Below are 21,684 nucleotides of genomic sequence, written 5' to 3' on the forward strand. Positions count from 1 at the left end.
AACATTTATTTAAGATAAAAATAAATCAAAACCACTAAAGTCAACATGCAACTAATGAGAAAAACGTCCATATTTTCCACAAAATAAGGGATCGCATGCACCCACCAAAGATGAGTGCACCGTCTTGCATAGTGCTACTAAATGAGCGAATGATGATACGTCCTCAGTTCGTGGATTAGAGAATGAGAACTCCTCGTACTCTCACATGAGAAACTTAAAAAGAAGCGTGCTTCATTTTCCAAGAGCGCGACATACTATTTATTTGATTCTGCTGAAGTTCTTCCCATTCACTTTGAAAGAGAAGGCAAAACATAGATTAACTCATTGTGGCTCCAAAGTAATTAAACATGCCCAGAACTTAAAGCAGAGGCTTAAGAAGTACTTCCTTACGCATCACATTAGTGAGTTGACGGGAAACAAACTTGGTAGCTTTTTAAAACGGGAAATTTGCTTGTTTGGAGAGATATAAAAAGAAAATCATGACTGTCTGCCCTCATCATTGATGCTTGTTGGTTACTCTTATAGGGATGGAGATTTTCATGAGGAAGAGACTTAATGAAGCCTTAGATTCTCTTGACCATGTGGCAAAATCTCTAAGATCATGGGATCAACCGAATGCAATCGACGAAAACAAAGGAAGACATGTATAATGACAATGAGGTTATGGACATGCTACACGTGCAAGAGGATATATAGTAATCGAAAACCAAGTGAGTTCAAGAGTTGAAGGTGGTAAATGAAGCTCCAAGCCATGTAGTTTGATGTGTAATTTACCAAGTATTTTTATTGAGAAAATCATAATACTAAAACACACATTTCATCTTGGAAAGAAGAAATACGAGGCGTCTTATTCTCCTCGTTAGTTTCAAGTTTACACGGTGAGTTTAAGCATCTACAGATTTCCTTCTTTCAAATGAAATCATAGCACAAAATTTGGAGAGAATATCTTTGTATTTTTTCTAACATAAAATCAGCATAAACATAAATATGAGTAAAAATTGTGTTCAGTTTGTTCTCCCAGATTTATACCATACAAGTAACTTGCCAAAAATTAAAACCTCCCAGTCGTCTGAAGCCTGAATGCTTCATACTCATTCTGAAATCTCTTTCTATATACATACGATACCGATTCAGGAACTAGGAGTTTCCAGGAGAAAATTCATGACTTAGGAGAGAACAACACAAGACAAATGGTGCTCCCAATGACAATGATACAATATATTACAGCACGGACAAAAATGCATTACCTCCCTTCTCCAATGACTCCAAGGAGCATCGGTTCAGTGTGATATATAGGGGAAGGCAGTTGGTCAGTCATACTTGTTGAAGCAGTAGATGTTTGAGTATTTTCGCTCAAAAAGCTGTTTGTAATATCATTGAAATCCCAATCTGTTAAATAACTGGGTTTTGATGTAACTGCACTTATTTCAACGCCTCCAGCAAGCATTGCCACGACCCGTGACATGGCTGGCCGCAACATTGGTGATCCCTGGGTGCACAAGAGAGCCACTCTCATGACTCGACCGACTTCATTTTCATCAAATTCTGTTAATTTTGGATCAACTAAATCCATACTTTGGTTGTTTTCATGTAAAGTCCATGCCTAAAAACAGTAGATAACCACAGAGAAAGAATAGGTTAATTTGGCAATGGTATTTTGGAAAAGAAGAGAAGAAAACGAAACACCATTTTTATATACCCATTCAAGAAGATACATCTTTCTCGCATCCAAGCTGTTGTCGGAGTTTGGTCTCCCGCTGAGGATCTCTAGAGCCACTACGCCAAATCCAAAAACATCAGCCTTCTCTGTCAGATGCCCGCGCATTGCATACTCTGGTGCCAGATAGCCACTGGAATTTTACATAAAATTCGCTTAGTGGAGGTCGATTAGATTAAGATATGTTATTATAGGTACAAATTCAACAATAAGGCCTAAAAATTCAAAGAAATTCCCAAAATAGGAACTGAATTCAAATTTTATACTATCAGATATCAAGAGGAATTCATTTCTTTGATAGTTCCTCTTATATGATATTAGATTTGACATTAATCAAAGTAAAATATGGAGAAATTAATTGGTCCACCATCCTCAAACTTATATGTAAAAACGTCAAACGCTCTAAATTTCATTAATGATGTTAGACTATGACGGTATAAAAAATTAACATTAGAATAGATTCGAGGAAACAGTCAAAGGAGTTTGCTTACATGGTGCCTGCAACCCGGGTACTGATGTGGGTTTTCTTGTCATCATACAGCTTTGCCAATCCAAAATCTGATATCTTGGGGCAGAGTTCTGCATCAAGCAAAATATTGCTGGCCTTGACATCCCGGTGTACAATTCTTGCCCTTGATTCCTCATGAAGATAAGCTAACCCTCTCGCTGTTCCCAAACATATATTAAAGCGGGTTGGCCAATCAAGATGTAAATCACTTTTCCCTGCAAATAATGCTACCCATTTAGTCAAAAACTTGAAATGAGTCACAAACCTGACTGACAGAACTTCAGAGTTCAAAACCATTTCTAGAAGAGAATAATTTGCAAACGCTGGGAAGAAATTATCGAGTTAGGAAGAAAACTCAAGATCCAAGTTGAGTTACATTGACAAAATAGAAATTTCAAAATATTAAGTGCATGTAATCATTTTCAGAATGATGTTGAACAACATGACAATAATGCAAATAATTCAACAATTTAATAATATTGATGAAAGTCATAAATCACACCAGGTCAAATCAGGTAATATACATTATGCTTACCTTTCTTTTCTCAACACACATTTTTCCTTTGGTTGCAAAGAAGAGCATGTTTTACAAATGCAAAAATATTTGAATCTTATTATAATTTTGTTTGCTTGTTCTTTTGGTTTCCTCTCATCTAAAAATTCACCTCAAGACCAACTATGACATTAGGCTCAGCTCAGTCAAGGTTACTATACTCTTCAGGCTCAAATAAAGAAATTTATAAAATCCAGAGTTAACTTTTCTTCCTGTCTAATATTTGTTGCAACTACCAGATGTAGCAAAAAAGACTCAGTTATAAATGGAGACATTAAAATACGGTGGAGAAATTTTTTCAAAGGTTCGTAGCAGTGTAAAATGGAAGTAGTTATCTTCATACCAAAGAGAGCACGATCGAGGCTCTTGTTTTCAAGATACTCATAAACTAGGAGCCGTTTATTTTCTTTGATGCAGAATCCATGCAACTTCACGAGGTTGCGATGCTGCACTGCAGATATGGTAGCAATCTCTGCTATAAATTGACTCTTCCCTTGTTGAGATGCTACCATAAGATCCTTCACAGCTACTACCCTCCCATCAAGAAGAGTGCCCTGTAAAATATCAGGAATTAGTATATGAAACTTTTGCATGCTATTTTTGGCAAATCCTAAAATCAGAATCGTTCAACTTTCTCAGTACCATGCAAAGGGAATGTATTCATGAATTACATTATCAAAATGTAAAATTCAATTTACCTTGAAAACAGCTCCAAATCCACCCTCCCCTAGCTTATTTGTAGGATTGAAGTTTTCTGTTGCAGTTCGCAACTCCGCATAACTAAAGGTGTTCGATATGGGGCCTATTTCAAGAAGCTCTGCAAATTCATATAAGATAATTGATAACCATATGAATTCTAGCATAGGATACCATGGAAACTTCATTGCCAATCTTTTCTAATATCATAGGATAATAATTATCAAAGGATTTAGATATAGAGTGAAATAGATTAATATTATCATGTTCATCCTATTTATTAGAAAGTGTCATCCCAAAAATAATAAAGGAAGCCATTTTCTCACATTTTCAAGGAGTATAATTCTAGAGTGCAGAAGGCCTTAATATTCCCTTTTAAGCACATATTTGTTTCAAACATCAGGAAGATAGAAATATCATCAAGCAATTATATTATACCTATCTCTTCATTGGAATTAGACCCTCTCCTTTTGATGTAAAAAACTGCACATACGAGTATAAAGCATAGAATACCAGCAGTGACTGCAATACCAGCAATTAACCCAGTGTTGCTTGTCTCTGATGGAGGAGGTGGCCTTCTTTCCGAAGCTAAGCAAAATAAATTAGTAAACATTGGTCAGTTGGTGATATTTCTCATATTCAATGAAAATTACAGTCTATCGTTCAAGTGCGATACCTGAAACAAGACTGAGGGCCGAAATGGATGGTCCATAATAACCTTCAAATGGGATGCAGCAAGTACCCTTACCAGCCCAGAGCAGATGAATTTCAAGATAGTTCTTCGACACAGTAGCATTGAATTTTTTCACAATTGCTCTCTGGACCCCACCTGCCTCTTTTGATATGTCAAAGTCCTTCTCTTTAAGTGCTCCCTGTAGGACAAATGAAGACAGGCTAAGATGGATCTTCTTCTGTTGTAAAAATAATCAAATGAAACTAAAACAGTGGAAATCTCATACAAGGTAGGTACAGTGATTATCAAATGAGGATGGTAAGTTTCATGATGTACAACTATTACCTGAATATATATATCAAAAACACGCCTTCCTGTACTCTCCCAAGTTCGTGTGCTCGGATCCTTAAGTAACATTTCTGCGAATTGCAAACTTACAACATAAGGTCCATTCTCGAGACCCAGGCCATAGTATCTAAGTGAACCGGGTGATATCCTTGAAGTTTTGAAAAGCTCTGGGGTGTCAGTGCCATTAACTAGTGATGAGGTATTTGCAATTCTGTCAACATACAGACCCACATTGCTAACAGCCCATTTCTCTGATCTGCTTACATAATATGATGTTGATGCAGTGCCAAGAATTGAATTATCAGACTCATATACCATGCCATCAGGCGTTGTAACCTCTTGTCCACCACACTTGATTGAGACATTGGTATCTGTCATATAAAGCATTAGTCAATGTGGGAACATCTTTTAATTAACTGAAGTGGTGATATATTGGCAAGGAAAGGAAGAATTACTAACATTTGGTGAGTGAAAAAGGACAATTTAGTATTTATGATCAATCAATGGAACTAAAATTAGTCTCACTGGTTCATAAATAAACAAGACACTTATTCACTGAAGAAGATGAAAGCAGCAACATTATTGCATCTTAAACGCTATCAAGACTCCACTCTTCCCAATTACCACCCTCTTCGAAAACTGTCCTATTTTCTCTCTTAATTATTGCTTTTTCATTGGTGGTGCATTGTTACCATAAGGATAACACCCTCTATCGGAGAAATTTCAATTCAAAAAGTACTCAGTGTTTGCTTTTTCAGTGCATAACAAAGGTGAAAGAAAGTCTTGATACTAGGTCTATTGCATTGACATCAACTCTTTCCTTCCGATCTGCTTGCACATTTTCACACCAACATTGAACAGTCACAAGAAAATTGTTATGAAAATTAAAACCTAGCTCATGATCTCATAAAGATTTGTGTAAAGTGAAGAATAGTAAGAATTGATGCAAATAAATAAATAAATAAAAATCTGAATAACAGTATTCTAATTTGACAGGGATGCTAAATGAGAGCCACTTGATATACATCAAACTATTACATTTGACTTAGTCCTAAAACTATAAACAGAATTTTAATAGGGCTAATAAGTTCGTCAATTAGCTGAACTCCCTATCCTGTAATGTATATGTTATTTGGGGGCGGGGAGGGAGAGCCTAGAGATTTATCTTCATGTCTTTTGAAAATTAAATGGGGGAACTATTTGAAAATTATAGCATTGGTTTAGAGTTGACAACATTTTAAGAAATTCAATTAGGCAAAAAAATAGTTTTACCATAATTTTTTACCCCACTGTTCAGAAAGCAAATATGAGAAGCTATTCAGCAATCCTATCATCACTGTAAATATGAACTTGATCACAATTATAGAAAAATCCATTTGGGTAGAAAGCTTTTGTGGTAAATTTGATAGCACCAATGAGTTCGAATACCAAGTAGACATTATTTAAGAAAAGCAATTTAGGAAGGTAAAAGCTCCACCTCTTTTCTTTTTCCTATTGTGCTGCTACAATAATTTCTTGTAAGTACATGCAGCAGTGGCAGGTGCCAGGGTGGTAGAGTTGGAAAACTAATAAAAGCATAATCAATTAAAATTCTAACATCAAAATTTCATACTAAAGTTATTAGATAATGGTTAGCATGCTAAGATTCCTAATGATGTTTTGTATTTCTATTCAAATTAATGCCACAATTGTTGAACCATATCAGTAACACTGGAAGTTGGCTTTTGTGGTATGGGTTAATTTCACTTACTTCCCTTGAAGTTTTGGCTAAATACAGCTAGCCCCCATTGGTTTAAAATTTTGTCAAATGCCTTCCTTATTTTAAATTAAAGGGTAATTGAGTGAAAATAACAAAAAAAAAAAAAAAGGTTAGAGAAGGTATTTGATGAAATTTCAAAACAATGGAGATTAAGTATGTTTAGCCAAAACCTCAGAGGAGGTGAGTGAAATTAACCTTTTATAGTATCTCTTTTTGTTTATAAGGACTTGAATTAAATAAACAAATAAAGGATAAAAAAGAAATTTGTAATAGAATAAAGTGGCTTACAGCGTGGAGTGTTGCATGGAAAGTTCCTCTGAAGACAGTTCAGTCCTTCAAAAATACTGCAAGCACAAATTAATGAATACTGTACATCTCATGGGGAATGCATTCCACAGCAAGTAAAACCACTTTGCTTCTTTTTTATGCTAGCTCCTGTGAATGGCTTGCTTTTAAATAGATTAGAACTACTACTACTTACCTGTTGTTTGTGTTGTCAAATACAAAGTTATTAGCCACTAAATTCCTGCATAAAATTTATGGAAAGAAAAATGAGAGAAGTCAATACATGAAACTGGCAGGAGCATTAGTGTTTGATATAAAAAAATGGCAGGATTAAAGAAAAAGAAACATAAGGGAAGTGTCAATGCCTAAACTGTTTTTGGATATAAGTTTACACACCGATGAATCCAAAATGAAGAGAAATGATAAAATAAAATTTACTTGCTAGGTAGGTCAAAACTTTTCAAAAAATCAAATGAAAAATGGTCAAAAGAATCCATCGTCATCAAGGACAAGATTTGAAATTCAAATCTTAACTTTAAGTTTGCCAATAAAATTGGGAATTGCATAATTATTATTATTTTTTTAATTCAATAAGGGATTTAATAGCGAAAGGGATTTAAGAAAATTTCTCAGTCTAAGAGGAGATCGAAGCCACTATCAATGGTGAAGTCCTATCATAAAAATACTCAATCTCTATGCTTTGAACTGCAATCTTCATCTTTCCTAATCATGCTCTAAGAATGTTTTTAATTCCTGAACCAATGGCAAAAATAATTATAAGACACTCAAAAATTTCTGCCTCAGGGCCAGCTCCTTAGCTCCTATTAGGAGATTGTGAGGTCCAATCAGAAAATAACGATTATTACAACGTCAAGAACCTACACAACAAATATAAGAACAAGAAGAAGATGCAAAAGGTATCAACAGATACTTCTCAAACATTAAACCACCAAAAAAATCAATTAATGCAAAGTATCTGAAATGGAAATTGGAGATTTTCTTCATCCAAAATTTTTGGTCCAGTACATGTTGAAAAAAAAAATGAAAAGAAACAGGGCTCTATTTAAGCTGCTCGGAGCAATGTGTATGAACTAGAAAATTAAGATGAAATAAAGCATGAATCATGACTCAAGGGGCATACAATTGTAAAGTTGGATCAATCCATGTAGGAAAACCGCCTGATATCTCATTGTATGACAAATCTCTGCATGCAAAAACATATTAACAGTTAGCAGGTACACAATACACAATAAAACCATGATATTAAAGAAATCTGACAAGATTGTATAACTTCTGCAAAATGGATGATTACAACATGCTGTGGACAAGTTAGAAAGTTTGGCCCAATGAAAACTGCATCAGTTCATATTTTTTAACAAAGCCAGAAAGGTTAGAAGTTCTATCTAAGGCATTCTTGAGAATAAATTTCAACATCCAATGGTAACAGCATCAGTTTCTTTCTCCAAATCTTTTTGGAAAAAAAAATAGTAATTCCAGATTTAACCCATTAAAGAACAAAAAGAAGGTTGGATGGGATGGTGAGGAGGACGGGAGATTTGGATGGGGTGATTGGAGGGCATGGGCATGCATACATACACACAGACACATAAAAACACAAATGCAAAGAAATTTTTTGTTAACTGTGAAAGTACTGGCCATAAAATCCCAATAGATCAATCCAAATAGGACAAGAGTTTACATGGTTTGAAGCTTATCACTTTTTTTGTCAGGAAGAGAACCATAGAAGCTATTGTTTCCAAGAAACCTGAACATTGAAATAATAGAAGAGAAACCAGAAAATGATGTTGGTTAGTAGCATAGGAAAGATCTTCAAGAAAAAGAGGAAAGGGCTTATTTGATCCTTACAAGGCAGTGAGATTGTTCATGTTGAACAAAGCATTTGGAATTCCTCCTGTTAAGTTGTTGAAACTCAAATCCCTGCAAAAATAAATAAAAGAACAAAGAAATAGATAAAATAAAAGAAAATTAGGTTAATTTATGTTGGCATTTCAGTGTTAAATGTGCAAAAAGAACTTACAGTGTTTCTAAACTGCGGTATTCTTCAATATCAGATGGAATACCACCAGAGATCAATGCATTCCTTAGAACTCTAAGCAAGAATATCAGGATGGACTTAAGTCAATTAATGAACATATTTGAAGAAGCTCAACACATCTGTAAGGAACAGAGGACTGCTTACAAGTCTGTTAAATTCTTCATATCCTTGATGAAATCAAGAGATGAGCTCACATTGGCAAGATCACTTATTCTCCTACATAATTATTCATAAACATTAGTCAAACAAGCTATACATGCATGCACATATACATGTACTGACATATATATGTATACATATATGTGTATACATACATACATACATACATACATATATATATATATAGATAGAGAGAGAGAGAGAGAGAGATCCAAATTAAGAATTTTGAAATGACTATATGAAGAAAACTCACAGAGATTCCATTGAGATCAATTGAGAGAAAGTGGATGGTATTGGACCTTCAAAAGAGTTCCCTTGAATTCTCCTACAAGTGCATTTGAGAAAGTTACCATTTAAAAATCATAACTCTACTAGGCATAATTGTTTGAGAATATGATAAACTCTATAGAGGACAATGATAAAATATGACTTATCATCTAAAACAAGCCTGCTTTTTAAGGTAAAGCCGATTTTGTTTTCTTTTAACTTACAGTCGTTTGAGCTTTGTCCAGTTCCCTATGAAGTCTGGTATCTTTCCTGTGAGTGGAGTGTCTGATAAAAACCTGAAAGAAAGGGGAGAATTGTACTAAGCAAGGGAAACACAAAATTCATCAGTAACAAAGAATAATGCTTAAATAAATATAAAGTGTCATTACTGATTTCTTACATTTCTTGCATGTTTTTAAGTTTAACAAACGTTGAGGGGATCTCACCACCCACTCCACTGCTGTCTATGAAACTGTTGAATTGACAAACTTACTTTCTTTAACTTGCAAGCACAGTAAAGTTAAATAATCTACTGCTATAACACAAGCACACAAATGCAAACACAAAAATTATTAAAAAGATAAAAAGAAAGAAAGAAAGAAAGAAAACTTGCATCTTCTCAAGTTTGGGTAGATTTCCAAGTTCTGGAGGGAGAGTTCCAGAGAAGTTATTTGAACCAATAGCCCTGCATGGAATAAATCAAAAGGCATTTACCCCAAAATCATCAGGATCAAAATAGGATTTGCAAGTTATATGTTAACTAGGTGTACCATTCATTTTATTAAAAAATATATATTATTTTAACTGTTTCTAACAAGTCTCCTTTTAAACTTAATAATGCATCTATATTTTAGTCTCATCTCTAAAGGAGAGAGAGAGAGAGAGATCTTCAAGATTATCATAAACAGAACATGATTTTTAGTTTTCTTATGGATGTTGGTCAGAAGGGTTCATCTGTTTAACAGAAAGGTTAATCTGTTTAATTATATTTGCTCAACATCTGTTAGGGTTCATCACTACTACTTATCATGAGCATATATTCAATAATCATTGACAATGTGACAAGAATGAGTTGAGCACCATTTCTAATAAGCAAACTACCCACTACAAAGAATATAGTTTCCACATGGAATGGAAGGATTGTCAGTGATTCAAGCCAAATATATGAAGGGCACTCAAACTATTTATGCAAAATTCAGAAGATATTTCATTAATGTATCAAAAAGTAAATTCTCTATGAACAGAGTATTTATACAGTAAACCTAAACAAACGGAATAAACCCAGTGCCCCTTTGGAATTATTACGATGACATCCATTTTGCTTCAAAATGAACTTGGAAATGATGATCATATTAGTTTGTATACATTCCAACACACGCTGATGTATATGCCAAATTTCTACTTGCTTGGCTAAAGCAACTGATTCCAACCAAAAGCGATTGCCTCTCTGTCTAACCACCTAACAGGCAAGCAAAGAAGGAGAAAAATAGGAATGAGAGTCCATTTCTCATTTCTTCTCCAGCTAAGGGTTTAATCAATAGTAATCTAAATATAATTACTTGATAAATCTCAAAAATGGCACTACCACCAACTTGATCCTGTCACTGCCACATAATAATTCCCTTCTCTCATTTCACACCACCACCTTCAGGGCAACAGCACTGGTGCCATTACCACCTTGACGTCAAATTTCAAACTCACACCAGTACTGCAATGTTTTCCACATGCAAGTATGCAATGCATGCACTTCATCATATAGTAAATTAAAAGCAATTAGTAAATCCTATACAAGCTAGAAAACTTTATCAGAAGAGAAACAATTTTTTCAGCTTGCCTTTCATTTTTCTTTGTGGCAGTTGAGGGTGACAAATAATGAAGACAAAAAATACAGGAAGAGATATAGGTTTTATCTAAGGCCTAAGTTGGTGCTTAAGGAAAAAAAGCTTTGAAACTTGTTTCACATATTCTCCACCATCAATCTTCTCGACTGGCCATACCAAATGAGTTAAAGGTTTACTTTTCTCTAAGAGTTCTCCACTTGTTTCACACCCCAAACAAATAGATGTGTTGCACACACTCACTTGAATAGTTTAATACACATAAGTTCCATTTGGGTAGATCCTACTTGATCAATGCTAATCAGAACTCTTGAGGCATTAGCCAAACTTCTAGTGTTATAAGTTCATTTTCTTAGAGATAAATCTTCTAGTAGTTCTTTCATTTGCACAAAGACAGAACAAATGAGTTTTCATTGCAAGGACTTACAACATTTGTAGTTCTTTAAGATTTCCAAGCTCCTTAGGAATGGTCCCAGATAATGCATTGTGGCCAACGTCACTATTCAGATAAAGACAACATAAGGCATTCAGAGCACAAAGAAAGAAATATTAGAAGACATTATATTTAAAGTTAATTAGTTACTAAAGAATCACAAAATTGTGAAAAATACAGGAGCTATAATTAAATATCATATAAAAAGGAAAAGGATTGAAATGTTGATAGAAACCATGTTCATAAAATGTGTAGATCCATGTGTTGATATGTTTAACATGTACATAACAAAAACAATACAAAAAGATTCTTTTCATATGGACTGACAATATTCGCAAAATAGCATTTGTATTTCACTATGAGGATAATGTACATATATGTGTATAACTTATTTTTGTGTTCTTAGGTCAAAATATAAACAGGAGTGAGTGAAGTAGGTTTCTGGATAACTTGGCTAGGCTCTTAACAGTTTCAAAGGCTCCCTTTTGATTTCAAATCATGGAAATAGCAATATTTGAAAAAAAGACCGTAAAACATAGAAGGAGCTTCCTCAACTGCACATTAGGTTAAGTAGGCCATTCTAGAATCATGAGGGCATCCCTTAGGGCCATTCTAGAATCATGAGGTCATCTCCTATGACCTTAACTGCATAAATGGAAAATTTCATTTGTTACTTTATTCCAAAGGATTCTTTACCCATGGACAAAGCTTTGATGAGTTCACTGGACATATTTCACATCACCAAGAAAAAAGGTGGGCCAGAAACATTAACAATTAGAGTGTTTCAAATCAGACTTGTGGTCATTTTGGTGTGAAAATACCTATACTTATAAAAGGCTTAGTAGCTCATTCAATAAATTGAAGCTGAATTATTTCCAATAGTGCTTTTTTATGTCACCTTGAAGTTGAATTATTTCCATTAATCATTTAAGATGCATCTACAAAGTAGGATGACTGAGGAAAATGGACCCATCACCACAGATAGGAAAAGCATAGAACAATGCAGCATGTTTCATGAAATCCGGAAAGCAATCATCCTCATCACATGGGCTCAGTGGAGTTATTTTATGTTCACTATGTATCTACTAATTGCAACCCTAATTGACCTAACCTTCCTACTAGTTGAAGAAAATAAAGAAAATCAATCAATACCACTTCAATGGATTCAAACTTTCAAGTCTTCTCATGCCTTGCTAACTGGTATCACAGAACTTTCAATGGTTTCATCTTGAGGATAAGGCTTCTTTGAAGGCAAGGTAAGTTTCTGGGACGTAGTCTAAACATGAGCTGCCAGCAAAGTCAATAATATCTTCCTATTAATTGGTTGCTATTTAAGTTACATATTCTCTCACTACAAATTAAAGGAAACAATTCTTTGATCTAAAGCAACTCATGGCTTAAATGAAATTATTTATCAGGAAAAAAAAAGGTTCTACAAGATCTTGTGTAGGTGTAGTCAGAAATGCAGAGTCTATTGTTTTGGTGAATAGTTGAACCTTCTGAATGATTTGTTATATACTGGAAATGATGGTTTTTTCAAGAAAGAACTTACAGAACTTATGATTTAACAAAAGGTCCTCCCTAAAAAGGGCAAAGTTGTGATTTTGTTTTTAGAGGTCCTCACATTTAACCATTGGATTCTCTATCAAGATTTTATAAATTGCACCAAGTGATGACGTCTCCATGTTAAAAACTTATGAACAACCACAGGAAGAAAAGGTTGCATTAATAAGATGATGTTTCATATGAAATAAATTGCAGGCTTCTACAGTAAGAACTGGGCTCTTTGGTAGGTCTAAACTAATAGCATGAAACAATTATGAAAACAAGCAGAAGTAATAGCCATTGTGGAATAAGAAAAAGAGATTGAAACTAACAGGTCATAAAAGATTAGAAGAAATGACACACTAGCTTTGTAAGAAAAAATGGTGAAAATAATTGGTGTCTAACAGAACTCCATTAGATGTTTCAGTGTCAATAGAAAATACCAAAGTTTTCAACTATTATCGTTAAGCAATCCACTTCTTTTGCTCCCAACTGAACTATGGATGACAAATTTTTTTCTGGTTAAAGAACTGGGGGGACCTGGGGGGCCAAGTTTCCCTTTTTTCTAATTAACGGTATATTCTATAATATGAAAAGAAAATTAAAAGAGCGTTGGGTGCTGCCAAATATCAACAATTGAGTAAGAATACTTACATGAACTGCATTTGAGATAAATTTGCAATAAATAAAGGCAAAGGCCCAGTGAAGTAATTTTTATTAAGCCTCCTGCAAAAAGTTCAGGAAAACAAATTAACTAAAAAATTCCATTTTTACGTCCAAAATGACCCACCTCAAATGTTTAAATGGCAAATTTGTTCAATTTTTTTACACATTAAATTTAATGGAGACAGAGAAAGACTGAGAAGATTCTTACAAATCACTAAGAAAAGTTAGTGCTGTGAGCTCCTCTGGAATTAATCCTGTTTTGTTCAAATTTAGTACTTTCCTGGAAGAAAAAGTAATAAACAACAAAATTAGTTAGAGTGCACATTTGCAGTTTGAACTTTTTCCAACTAAAGGTTTGTGCATTCTGTTAAGGACCTTACACAGACTTCCAATTGTGTTAGAATGCTATACTACATACTAAGAACTATAAAAACTTGCTTTAATGATTTTAACATCTAATGTGAACTAAAGAAATCCTCTCAAATATTGTCTGATGAGTAAGTCTGAAATTGATTAAAAAAAGAACAATGTTGAAATAAAAAATAGTAGATTCATCAAATTGAGTTGTATATACTTTTGTTTTAAGAAATGTGTTTGGTCACTACATCTTTTCACTTTTTCTTAAAACAAGAGGAAATATCATTGCCAAATTTTAGAGAAAAAAGGCGAAAATACAACCATCTTTTGAAAAAAAAAATTCAAAATTTTAATTTTAAAAATAGAAGTGTATTTCACCATTGAAATTTTCTAATATTCAAGTTGTAGTTGAAGAAACTTCGAAAAAGGTAAATTCATTACAAGGTTAATAAAATAGAAGCAAGTTCCTAACCTCAATTTAAGGGTTTAAAAGCATTTAAAGGAAAGGAATTCAATATCATAAGTTAGTAGGCTCTATCTTAATTTTTCTACTCCTATTTTCAGTAATTTTTATAACAAGAGATCAAACACATCTAACATGGAAATTTTCAATTTTCATCTTTGAACTATGTTATCAAATTTTACATATTATGTTATCATGGTAAGAACTAGAAGACAATCTTAAAACTATAATTTGATTTTTCAATCCTTCAAGATCTAGTGCCATGTTGGTTAACAAATTTTAGAAATATTCTAAATTTTATGGAAATGCTTTACATCACAAATTGCTTCATTCAACTGCTTGAAAAGACCTAAATTTTATACAAGGCAATTCTTATCAGTGTTTTAATCTCAAAGATTGCAAAAGGGAAAGCATGTAAAGAAATATTGTTGCAATCAAAAAGTACTAAAAGAATTTTATATTTGGATAATTCTAAAATATTTATTCAACTTTAAACTACCCGTTCTTTGATTAATTAAGTGAATAAAGTTGGAAAAAGAGTGAAGAAAAATCTAATGAGTTCAAACTTATTAGTACTCTCCTTTAATTTTTCCTCTCCCAATCTTTTTTTTCCTCTTGTATTTCCTTCCTCTCACAAGTTCTAAGATCTATACTAGAAGAAGAAGAAAAAAGATAAACAAAAATAATCAGTCTCTCTCATAAAATTCATAAGTATTCTAAAAGAGAAATGATGAATATAACACCTTTTCACCACAATTTTTTATACCTTTAGTAACAGGAGATTGAGAAACATTTTTTTTTAATTATTCTTACTTCCTTTTTCTACCTTCCATGAACATATATCTAATTTATCAAATAGTAAGAAAAAATGAAAGCATTATACTTTTCCATCTCCTCTATTGCTTCTTTTGTTTTTTCCCCCCACCTTGAGTAGCTGGTGATTGGGGATGAAAAAAGTGAGAAAAAAAATAAAAGAAATATAAATAATTTTCTTTCTCCAATCATTCAGTTCCTCATCAACAAAGTAATACAAAGATCATGGAACATATATGAAGAGTATTATTTCCAAAAAATAACGTTATCTATGAAATATGGCAATTTTGAGCTTTTGAATCAGTACCAACAAACTAACTTCCAGTCATTTATATTTGGTAAAAATTCAATTTCACATCCTTAAAAAGAAAAAAAATTAAAAATAAAATAAAATAAAATAACAACAACAACAAAAATTAGGGACCCAGAAACCCAAAGAAAGAGGAGAGTGGATACGTACAGATGTGTGATATGGCAGGTGGTGTTGTCATTGTAAGTGCAATTACATTTGATAGCTTGTCTATAATAAATATCATCGTATTGACTCTGATTAATAGGAGGTCCACTGCATGGATCCCCACTCATGTTCCAAAATTCTGTTGACGTCATGTTCCATTTGTTGAACAGAAAATTCAATGCTTCCACTGTCACAACAATCACAACCCCCGTGAATAAAGATCCCAACTCATTTTGTTAAGCTTCAAATTAAATACACTCATATTAAAAATTCTTTTAAAAACTAGACTTGTATATTCCTTTTTATATTTACATCTTTTAAAATTTAAATAGAAAGTAAACCACATCTTTTTTTTCTCAGCTATAAATTGGAATTTGTTAAGACATTAGACATGTTATAATTATGGAGGTAAGTTCTAACAGTTTAAGCTTTTAGGAAAGTTAGTAACTCAACATAGTATTAAGACCCTAGTTAAGTGGATGTCTCGAGTTCATTTTCTTAAAATTCAAATCAAAGTTTGGATCTCAACGAATTGTTTGATACAAAAATTACTTATTTTTTTCTTATATTTTAATAATATATGAGTAAAACCTCATTTAATTACAACACATATACTTGTATAGAAATATTCAATCCCAATTTCAAAAATAGATTGGAACCGTAATAAATGACAGTTGAAAAAAGCTCTCATCAAGAGAAGGAATCCTTTTTTAACCTCAAGTGATATATTTTAAGCATGTCACATCATAGATGTATTACCTCAATTGAAATCCTCTCCAAATATTATTCGGAAGATATATGATTTTTTTTTTTTTTTTTTTTTGATAAGTAAGTGCAAATTGTATAAAAACGCTAAAAGGGGTGCATCAAGGTACACCTGGTGTATAGAATGGCAGCCAAATAGCACCAAAAAGGATAGGGAAAACAAAAACACACCCTCCCCTTATCCGACCCCAACCAATCAATAAAATCAATTAAGGACATAGAAGTATGTTCTATAAACAAGTTTGTCCAAGGTAATAAAGACATAAAAGAAATATGATATTTAAATACTATATTATATATACTTTTATGAGGCAATAATAAGTATTACATTATTATTACTTAGAATTTAGAAATGTATTCTCTTTTCATAAAATAAAGTAATGAAATAATATGCCATTAGTTTACCATATATCACATAAATAAGCTAATAATATTTCTATATATTATCATTTTGAGGCAATATTACTTTTTTTTTCATTGAAATAATTACTTCACTGGTTATGAACACAATTACTTCATCTTAACAATGCAATTAGTTAATTGAGATTCTAAATTGGATTCTCTAGTATATCACTATAGGTTAATTATTTTCATTATTTGATATTCTAGTATTGTTCCACAACTAATACGTAATACCAATAATATTCCACAAGACTTGTTCTCACATGCTATCTAAAAATTATGGGACTTGAATTTGACAAACCCACATAACAAATTTCAATTAAGACAAAAGGCAAAAGATGCAGGGGATTGCAGAAGAAATGAAAGAGTAATGTTTGAATCAAACACCACCACAACCCCAAAAGCAAGTAGTATTGATCCATGTTTCTATACACAGTGTGTGCAGAGAAAGCAGAAAACAGAGATAGTTGAGGAAGGGATACCTTCAGATGAGTCGAGAGTAGCATTTTGAGCCAGGGATTTCTGAAACAAGAGGAGCAGGAAGAAGGAGATGGAACACAACTTCATTCTAGAATTCATCTTCTTCTGTGATGTGTCATTCTAATCTCTAGATGATACGCATCCTCAAATAAAAAGTGGGTGTTCCCACTTCCCACTTCCTTCTTCCCACCTAAAAGTTGGAAATAGAAAGATCTGAATTTGACACTCTTGACCTCTTCGCCTATTTGGAGAGGATATGGACTAAGTGATGTGGTAATGGTGACAAGAGCACAACAAAGCCATTGATATATTCAACACAACTTGACAGAGAAGGGGCCACCCAGAAAAACTAAACCTAGAGAGAGAGAGAGAGAGAGAGAGAGAGATAGAGACAGAGATTGCGGTTGTGGCATATGACGGGTTGGCTCTTGGCTCTTGGCTCTTGGCTCTTGGCTGTGGCTTTTTCAGTTTTTATAACACATACTTCAAAAAATGTTCAAGGGGAAGTTTTTTATCGGTTGGGTGGGCCCTTTTTCCTTTTTCCGCATTAGGAGAATTCTAGTAAATTCATAACTACTTTAATAATTTTGAGCCCCTTTTAACCTGCCAAAACTAATATCCAAAATTAAATTATAAAAGGGAGTTCTTATTTATTTTTTGCTTTTTCATAATTTACTATAAACTTTTTATTTAATAAAAAAAATATTTAACTTTTTTAAAATAAAAAAATAATATATATATATATATATGTTTTTTAATACTTAAAAATAAAATATTATAAAAAAATTAGTTAAATATTATTTATTTTTAAGTTCTATTTAAAAATAATTAAATAAAAAAATAAAAAAATACGCCTAACTATAGAAGCCGCCGCTACAGTGTGAAATTGTGAAATTTATAATCGTCGAAAGTCAACTATTCAGATATGAGTTTTGAAATTGTGGGATGACAAGTGCATTGACTAGAAATAAAATGACCCATTACCATATTGACATTTACTTCAGAAATGGACAGAGTGGAGACACAAATTTCCAACACATGTACCTCTAGAACTCTCCATTACCAAAATAAACAAAAACAAGATATCTTAGATATTATCAAGTTGTCACAAAAGATTCCTTATCAAGTTGCATTTGATTAAATTACTATATAGTTTTAAATGAATTAATTAATATTTTATTAATTTCACGGAGGGTGAGGCAAGATCTAAAATCAAGCGAAACACGTAATCCATAAACAATATATAAATATTCATGTTGTAATTTAAATAATTTTAAGTTTTAAAATTTATATCAAAATTATTTTTTGAAAGACAAATTTAATATATTATAATAATATTAGTATTATTGGTTTTTTAAAAAATAATTTTTATTAATACTTTTTAAAATTATCATATATTTTGAATTATTTTTATCACCACCGTTTTTTTATAAATATTTTATTAAAAAAATATGTGCAAATATAAAAAATTTCGAAAGGGTGGGCCTCGGGTAGAGAGAGTTCAACGGTGCGCTTTGTCGATTGGTACAAGTTTGAAAATGTCGACAAGGCGAACACGTGAAGGTATGGAGGTAGGTTTTTAATTAGTTGTTTAGCCAAAATCAAAGTAAGGCGGCTCTGGCTTTCTTCCACGGTTCATGATGACTTACGCAAGGAGGGCTCTTTTTTAGGACCACGTCTCCTTTATGGAAAAATGTTTGGTGTAAAAATAATAATTTTAATATTATTAAATTTTAGCTAAGTATAAATATAATTTCTTAATTTTTTTTTTCTTTTTGCATTTTAAGTCTCATTTAAGCGAGGTTTCAAATATATTTTTTAAAAATATTTTAATATAATTTTTTATCAAAAATTTATTTTTCGATCAAAAGTCGAGATATCAATTTTTTTACTCAAATGTGACATGAGAATTAAATTTTCATTAAAGTTATAATTGAAAAAATGCAATCTTTATGAATTTAGAATAATGTTATATTTATTTATATATTGCATTTTTTTGTCAAAACTTATTTAAGTATATTTAGAACCATTTATTAAATTCAAAAAATTAATATTAGAAAAATAAAAGGAGAGAGAGGTAGATGATACAACAGAGGTCAAGAAGAATCTGAAGTTGGACGGAGTATGTGAAAATTTCCTTCTTGGACTGGGCAAATTTGCTTCTTCAATATCTTGATGGGCATTGAAGGATCTCCTCTCCCACCCAAGAGGAATTTAAAAGGTCAATAGCCTTCCGCCCCCACCTTTCTGCCTATTCATTCACATACGGACCACCCTAATAAGTAGCATTAATAACATATAGAATATTTACCTTAGTCACAATAGAAGGAAAAGAGCTTGTCAACATATTGAATTGAAATACAAAACAGTTGACGAAGAGTTGGTAAATTTGGAAACGATTTTGGAAAGATAATTACAAGATTTTTTTTATTTTTTTTATTACCGAAATTAATCAAATTTTCTGGAAATATTATTTTTTAAAATTGAAATAATTAAATTTATTTGAAAATGAGATAATTATAAGGCAAAATTAGTGTATATATGTTGAAAAAAATGGAGCTAGGCTTGCCCTAGTGGAGATAGGGTATCTTTGTAAGTAGGAGATCTTTGGGAGAGTGCTGCAGTAGACCAAAAAATCAGTGATAATATTGAAAAAAAATGGTAAGAAATCTGAAATTGTTGAAAAGATGCTGAAAAATTGGCAAAACTCAATCCAATCGAGTTTCCATTGCGATTTCCAATCAAGTTTCTGTAGCCAATTTCATATTGGCCAGAATTGAAATCCCATTTTTTCGCAATATTTCTCTAATAAAATCCGATTTTTTAACCCATCATCACAACACACCAATCTAACTAGTATATGTCCCCTTCAATAATCTTAAGGACTTGTGATAAAAAAGTCTATGGTTGTAGTGATTTCTAAAATAAATTGATATATACTTTTAAAGAGTCAGAATGTCACTTGATTATATAATAGGAGGATCTGACACTCAAGAATGATAGTTATAATATTAAGAAATTGATAGCATTCATTTCATTAGATTACAAACACTAATTCGTAAAGAGCTTATATACCATGTATAATAAGTTATGAAATTAAGTTTAATATCTTATTTAATATCATAAGATATTGTAATGCAGTTAACTATTTGTATTAAAATGTTGAGTGAACTTCAAAATTGGATTTTGAGGGAGTTGATATTTTTCATTGGGTTTCAATGGTTCTTACTTTTACCTCGTATTCTTTGGTGACACATTATTTGAGGGATTTTCGGGTTCTTTATTCAAACTAATAGGTGACACATTGCATTCACTGTTAACCAAGCATTTATAAACTTTATGCGAAAATAATTATTTTAAAAAATAATTTTGGATGCATAAAACAAAATAAATATAAGTACTAAAATAATGATCATATTTTTACATTGATCCATGATACCAATAACACTTTTAAAGTGAGATTGAGTCACCTTGTGAATTGGATTGTCAAGGTCTTAAATTCACTACTCTTATATAATGGACGAGTCACTTGTGTGGTGCGTGTTGTTAAAAATAAAACAACAAAAAAGACATGAGAATGAGAATGTGGTTTGGGACCTCATCTTATAAAAAATTGTACATCTCTTATTCTTCCCATCAAAGATTATATGAGAGTTATACTCATCATTTACACCCATTATGTACAAAATTAATGAGTAATGGTGGGTTATTAACTTGAATGCATCTCTATAATCGCATAAGTTATATTTTTCCATTTTCCTCTATTACTCATAAACATAATGTACCAAATAAATTTCATAATGACGGGGTTACAAAAGTTGTAACATTATATTCATATAAATTAAATTTTCTAACTCCACATTTTTAATTTGAGTCTTCCATACATAAGACTCTTGGATGCCCAATCAATCAATTCACCTACCTATCAATTGATACCCTTAAATAATATTTACACAAATGTAATTATATATGATTACACATTATAGGAAAAAAAGCTAACATTCACTCTTTATGTCACTTGTATTATTTATTTAGAATAATTATTTTTTGCATAAGCCAGTAAATGGTATAAGTGGAGTTGGCTAGAAAAAATAGTGATGAAGATTTGGTTTTATTATTTTAAATGCATGAAATTTTTGTACAATATTTTTTATTATATTTAATGAAATAATTTAAATTAGTGTTACAAAAACTTGTTTTCACAATTAATTTTGAGAGTTTTCTATAGATATATTCGTTATTAAAAATATTAATTTGAGATAAATTATTTCCTTTAAATAATTGAAGGTGGACCTCCCCTCCAACCTAAGAATAATTTAAAAGGCCTATCACCTTCTACCACCTATGTGACCAATAACATGTTCAAGTTCACATATGGATACTCTAAACAAGGTTAAACAACTTACAAAATCATAACGATAACTAGGTTGGATCCACGTCCAAG

At 32.1% G+C, this 21,684-nt stretch overlaps 1 protein-coding gene across 3 annotated transcripts; it reads right to left on the reverse strand.

Annotated features, from left to right (window-relative positions):
- Positions 1 to 932: 932 nt before the first annotated feature.
- LOC117924197 (probable LRR receptor-like serine/threonine-protein kinase At1g56140) lies at positions 933 to 17,661 on the reverse strand. Of its 3 annotated transcripts, XM_034842776.1 has the most exons (24): positions 17,243 to 17,661; positions 15,597 to 15,780; positions 13,712 to 13,783; positions 13,492 to 13,563; positions 11,287 to 11,358; positions 9,635 to 9,706; positions 9,422 to 9,493; positions 9,246 to 9,317; positions 9,008 to 9,079; positions 8,740 to 8,811; positions 8,578 to 8,649; positions 8,406 to 8,477; positions 8,239 to 8,304; positions 7,681 to 7,743; positions 6,736 to 6,780; positions 6,543 to 6,598; positions 4,493 to 4,866; positions 4,151 to 4,346; positions 3,913 to 4,062; positions 3,477 to 3,595; positions 3,122 to 3,332; positions 2,209 to 2,440; positions 1,700 to 1,850; positions 933 to 1,603 (listed from the first exon to the last, which is right to left on the reverse strand). In XM_034842776.1, the coding sequence occupies exons 1-24, from the start codon at positions 17,337 to 17,339 to the stop codon at positions 1,244 to 1,246; spliced, it is 3,024 nt and encodes a 1,007-aa protein (XP_034698667.1). In that variant the 5' UTR covers positions 17,340 to 17,661; the 3' UTR covers positions 933 to 1,243. The 3 variants fall into 3 exon arrangements, with proteins under 3 accessions (XP_034698667.1, XP_034698668.1, XP_034698669.1); XM_034842777.1 differs by lacking the exon at positions 11,287 to 11,358; XM_034842778.1 differs by lacking the exon at positions 9,422 to 9,493.
- Between the last annotated feature and the right edge of the window lie 4,023 nt (positions 17,662 to 21,684).

This window comes from Vitis riparia, chromosome 10, assembly GCF_004353265.1.
Source record: "Vitis riparia cultivar Riparia Gloire de Montpellier isolate 1030 chromosome 10, EGFV_Vit.rip_1.0, whole genome shotgun sequence".
Taxonomy (NCBI): Eukaryota; Viridiplantae; Streptophyta; class Magnoliopsida; order Vitales; family Vitaceae; genus Vitis; species Vitis riparia.

Coding starts and splice junctions, on each gene's coding strand:
- LOC117924197 (XM_034842776.1), bottom strand. CDS start 17,339: ATGAATTCTAGAATGAAGTTGTGTTCCATCTCCTTCTTCCTGCTCCTC. Junction 8,305..8,405: donor ATGAACAATCTCACTGCCTT/GTAAGGATCAAA, acceptor TTCAATGTTCAG/GTTTCTTGGAAACAATAGCT. Junction 4,347..4,492: donor TTTTTGATATATATATTCAG/GTAATAGTTGTA, acceptor TTTGTCCTACAG/GGAGCACTTAAAGAGAAGGA.